General features: G+C 35.2%; 1 protein-coding gene across 1 annotated transcript; it reads left to right on the forward strand.

The window, feature by feature from the left end:
* Window positions 1-1264: 1264 nt before the first annotated feature.
* Window positions 1265-4854, forward strand: LOC147855618 (putative CDP-diacylglycerol--inositol 3-phosphatidyltransferase 2). Its single transcript, XM_087330760.1, has 10 exons — window positions 1265-1408; window positions 1516-1600; window positions 2126-2175; window positions 2384-2423; window positions 2518-2562; window positions 2645-2713; window positions 3235-3349; window positions 3436-3492; window positions 3571-3669; window positions 4308-4854. Exons 1-10 carry the CDS (start codon window positions 1360-1362, stop codon window positions 4365-4367), a joined length of 669 nt encoding a protein of 222 aa, XP_087186886.1. The 5' UTR covers window positions 1265-1359; the 3' UTR covers window positions 4368-4854.
* Window positions 4855-5371: the final 517 nt, after the last annotated feature.

Below are 5371 nucleotides of genomic sequence, written 5' to 3' on the forward strand. Positions count from 1 at the left end.
CAAAAACCCTAACTCAATTTTTACATATAGAACTAATACGAATGATGCAAAGCTTCAAAAAACTTGGTGTTAATGTCCCATTGACAAATATGTGGAATTCATGTTATGAGTTACGAATCTATAATTCACATAGGTTGTAATAGTTATTATACATATGTTTGAGAATCAATAAATCCAAAGTGATACTTGGAGATGAGAAGTGAGGTTGACGTTATCAATGCTATGGTGGTCCAACTGATGCTTTATGAAAGTGGAATTGGGGGGTGGCACTTATATTCACTTAGTGCATGGAATGAAATAGAGAAAATTCAAAAATTATATGCACGTACACAATTGGGAGTTAAATTCTCGTCATCCTATCAGGCCATGCTATAAGAAACAAGTGTGTTGCCCATAAAGGTATACGCCATGCAAAGAGTAAACACTATGTATATCACAAAAGTCAAGAATATACCTTATCACTGATTACGAAAACAAGCTTGGAACAAAGGGATGCAAAGTACAAAATAAGTAATAAGAACAAAATTCTCTCAAATGGTTGGGTACAAGATATATTAAAGCTCTTAGGTGATGCCTATGAGGTATGTGATCACCAAGGACAAATTACAAGCGGCATCGAGGATCGAATGGCAAGATGCAATAATGTCAAAACTAGAAATATTATGTTTACAAATGTTAACCCTTTGATGTTGGCATGGAATACACAGTCAACATGGCATGTAACATTCCAACCACATCTTATAACTACCTCCAAGGGCCCCGGGGTGTTGGAGAGCCCGAGATTGCTTTATCCAAGAAACTCACGCACACAAATGAGGAATCGAGGGAGCATCATGGCGTCATTGCCCAAGAACCGAAGATATGCAAGGGTACGAACTGAGAACCTAGTGGAGGAAGAGCAACATCCCTTACATCTCTCATTGGCATCAACATACATACATACATACATACATACATACATACATACATATGTAAGTGTGCGATTCACACGATTCGAATTGGCGCTAATTTTTATGATGTTGAGAGTTTCTGGTGTCCGATATGTCGAGATTGGCATATGCTCGGACAACAAAAGAAATTCCCGTTCCATTCCACTTAAGAAATTCCCATTCCATTCCACTTTCTCTGTCTCTTGTCTCATGTCTCTCATTCTCACAAAATAACAAGAATAGTTACTCCGTAAATATTCTTCTTAGACATGTATATGTGTGTGTGTGTGTAAATCTTCTTCTTCTTCTTCTTCTTATTATTAGTTCTTCTTCTTCTTCTTCTTCTTCTGTATGTTGATTTTCTGTGGAAAAAAGGAAGCAGAGCATATCATTAGCAGGCTGCAGCAGAGCAAGCTCTGTTCCCTCTCAGATGACTAAGAGGGCTTGGCCCATCTATCTCTATGTACCCAATTTGATCGGTGAGCATATCTGTCTCTTTGTTCCACCCCCCCCCCCCACCCCATATCTGTCCGTCTTCCTCTGTCTATGCTTAATTCATTCTGAGGTCCTTCCCTGTGTCTCTCAGGCTATGCCAGGATACTAGCGAATCTCGTGGCCTTTGGCTATGCCTTCTCCCACAAGAACCTCTTTACTGGACTCTATCTCATGAGGTTCTAAATCTATATGTATACACGCTTTTAATCCATTGATATGCTGTTATATTCTCGAATCATCATACTGCTAGAGTCGCAGAAGGAATCCAGTATTTTATTTATTAAAATTTTCCAAATCACATCGAAAATTCTTGTGATGGCCAATGCATGAAATGCTTTTATTTATTTATTGTTTTTGCAAAAAACTCACTGGAAAAATGACAGTTATGCAGAAGGAATGCTGTATTCTTCTTCGTCTTCTTCGTCTTTTGTTAAATTACATATCATTGGTGTAAGCCCCAATGTAGTAATGAAATCCAAGCGTATAGGTGGATTGATCTACCAAGTTCCTGTTGAAACAGTACCCTAAGAAATGGATTATGTTTGTTTATTTGCTAATATATATTTCAACTGAAACCCAGAAGACCAGTGATGCAGAAGGAATGGAATATTTTTTAGTTTATGTGTTGAATTAAAAAACACATAAAGAATGATTCTGATGCAAAAAGAGATGAAATCAGTTTCTGTTAATTTTACTGTCAGCTTCATTTGCGATGAATTGGATGGACGATTTGCACGGCTTCTAAATCAAAGTGAGTAATTCATCTTCAGATCATGTATTTTTAGTAGTACTTTAAACTGCTCGTTGTAAAACCTTGATTGGCTAATGTAATTCAAGATGCTACTTTGCCACATGATCATGCATAATCAATAACATTTCATAATTAAATTCACATAATGATGGGAATGCTATTTGAAAGAGTTCATTTTAATTACATTAATAAAAATGTAAATGTGCAGCATCCACTTTTGGAGCCGTTCTGGACATGGTGACTGATAGGTATTGCAAATATTATTGTGATGGCTTATATTTATACTTCCTCAACTTGATTTGGATTTGTCATTGTGCTCAATATGTGTGGGATTGATTCTAGGGTGAGCACAGCTGGACTTCTAGTGGTCCTCTCACACTACTATAAGTGAGTGATCTTCTATAATCTGTCTTGAAATCATATCTTTCATATGTCTATTGTTCTTATATTGGCTTATCTGTTAGTGTAGGAGCTGCTTTGGGTTTTTTCTAGGATTGCTGGCCCTTGATATTGCAAGTCATTGGATTCAGATGTATAGGTATGGTGCATTTGTCACTTAAGCAGCCTTACTTAAATGCACTCTTATCTCCTTCTCCATATCTATATATCTCTCTCTCTATCTATATGGTCCATTTTCACTTAATCGGTCTCACTTAAAATGTCATATGCATATATTTCCTTTCTCCCTTCTCGGTATATATGTATCCCATTCAAATGGTACCCTTTTGTATGGGAATAATGTGTAACAAGGGTTTCAAATTATCCTGACCTATGGAGCTTACTTAAATGCAAACACACTTTCTATTCAGTTTTGACGTATATCTCCTTTAAGTGGTACCCTTGTGATATGAATTACCTATTATAAAAGCGCTTATAATGTGTGAAAACAGTGATATGAATTACCTATTATAAAAATGCTTATAATGTGTGAAAACAGGCGTAAAATCCCTTCTCAAATTTTCATGAACAAAATACACCTGGTTCCTATACAAATGATAACCCTTCTGGAAAAATAATACTTTTGTTGAACTAACCTGATATGGTATATGGAGTTTGCAGTATGTTCTTAGCAAGCAAAACAAGTCATAAAGATGTTGCGGATAGTAAGAGCACACTTCTCAAGGCGTATTACCAGCATCGCATATTCATGGGCTATTGTTGTATTGGGGCAGAAGTAAGTTTTTAGTTTTCATCATTGAAAATGTAAGGAATCTAAATTGTAATGATATCTAAATTATAACGGTATTATCATTTTTACAGGTAATGTATTTGATATTGTATATTATTGCACAAGAGGAATTTGATTCTATCCTAGATGTAAGTGTTCTACTATGTATGTATCAGTAGATTTAAATGTTTTTTTGGTATTTTAATTGATTATTATTGACATACTAGGTTGTACAAGATGCTTTTTCAAGATCGTCCCCATGGGTCATTCTTGGACTGATAGCACTACCAGGATGGGCGATAAAGCAATTGGTAAATTGTTTGCAGGTATGTTGGCTATTGTTACTGTGCTTGGGCTAAAAGAACTATTATGCTACTAGGAAGGAAGCACTTAAATACAAGGCAAAGAAAACCCACAAAATGATTGTACACAGAATGGTCACATTGCGTCAATCATGCTATCTGGAAGATAGCCTCACTATAAGGCGAATAAAACTCACAAAGAAATTGTATGATCAATCTAGAATGGGCACAATCTCATAAAACAAAAAAGAATTACACATGCTCATTAGTACTAGGATTGTAACAAAGTATTGTGAAAGCCTCAGCCCTGTGGACATTAGATAGAATTTGTTTATATTCTTTCACTGGTTGCATACTTTGGCCTACTACTCAAAAGTGGCCAAACAACTATTCTCTTTTTGAAACATTTGCTAAAATTTACAAGTAGTGTATTCATGAAAGGAGCTAAATGAGAAGCTGAAATACTAGGCCAAAATTTGTATACTTTCAGTGCTTCATTTGTAAATTCTTCCAAATTTCAATCATTTAAATTTTTTTACAATAGAGGTTGATGGATCATACTTTTGTACAAGACATGTAAACACTGATAGATGACATCGCAAACAGTTAATCACAAGATACTATTGTCCTACATAGAGAACATCTTAATCTGTTTGTTGCAGATACGTTCAGCTGCCGAAGTGTGTGTTCTCCACGACATTGAGAAGTCAAAAAAAAACTGAGGTTTAATGGTGATTTCAGAAGCAACATACAATGACATATATTTAATTACCATGTCCAGAATCAACAATATTTGTCATTCTTCATCTCCCTCATCTGGTTAGTTATTGCTGATATATATATGTACACATACATACACACATATATTTGCATTGTTGTTACTAACTCGATCATCTCTTTGAGAGAGATTGTAGCACATGTCTAGTGGTTATTTAATTTATCTGATTATGATAAACCAGTGAAACTCTCTTGATCATTATGACTTGGGGAACACTTTGGATTCTTACCAAAAAGGGGAACAGTTTGGATTTTTACCAAAAGGGGTGCTATAGCAACTTGTCGACAATTATTTTCTGTTGTGATGATTAGACTTTTTGCATAGGGTTATTGGCACTATTTTGCGTGCAATGTTTCTGTATGATAAAAACGTTGGGAACTCTTTCTTTCAAAATAAAATCAAAATTTCATTGCTAAAACATGTTAATTTTCTCTATGTATAAAAACTTTAAAAGCTAATTGTACTGTATAGTTATTGCTGTTTTCATTTTCTGAAATCTTTGAAGATTCTCTATTGCAAGATTCTATTTTGTATAAGGTGAAGTGGGATTCGATTGTTTTGAGAAGCCTAGTTTGATAAATTCCTTTGTTTAATGATGGATATTATTCTTGTTATTGAAAGTGCCTCTGTTTCATGATAGCATTCTCGTGTAGAAGGCGAAAGCCAAGTACGAGGACGATTATAGCCATAGTTATTAAATGAACCATCATGGTTATAAAAGAAGACATTTTGAATTTGCAGAAAGATGAGAACTGTGGCAAGAAGATTTATGTGAATTGTACGAAGGGTGCATCAAAATTGCGAAAGCGCCCTAATTTGGGTTAAGTACCAAAATGATGTCATGCAATTTATGCTATGGTAAACTTGATGCTCACTCCAAGGTGTTGATAAACTTGATGAAGATGGTAGATAACCGAGGTCTTTGATGTGAGATTCATAAGAAACCAA

The sequence above is a fragment of the Azolla caroliniana genome, unplaced genomic scaffold, assembly GCF_043228905.1.
Source record: "Azolla caroliniana isolate FFs.n. ecotype wild unplaced genomic scaffold, voAzoCaro1.0.p SCAF_14, whole genome shotgun sequence".
NCBI classification, from domain to species: Eukaryota; Viridiplantae; Streptophyta; class Polypodiopsida; order Salviniales; family Salviniaceae; genus Azolla; species Azolla caroliniana.

Excerpts from the sequence above, each read along its gene's own strand:
- LOC147855618 (XM_087330760.1), top strand. The coding sequence starts at position 1,360 with ATGACTAAGAGGGCTTGGCCCATCTATCTCTATGTACCCAATTTGATC. Across the intron at positions 2,424-2,517 it reads CTGGACATGGTGACTGATAG|GGTGAGCACAGCTGGACTTC; the intron begins GTATTGCAAATA and ends GATTGATTCTAG. Across the intron at positions 2,714-3,234 it reads CATTGGATTCAGATGTATAG|TATGTTCTTAGCAAGCAAAA; the intron begins GTATGGTGCATT and ends TGGAGTTTGCAG.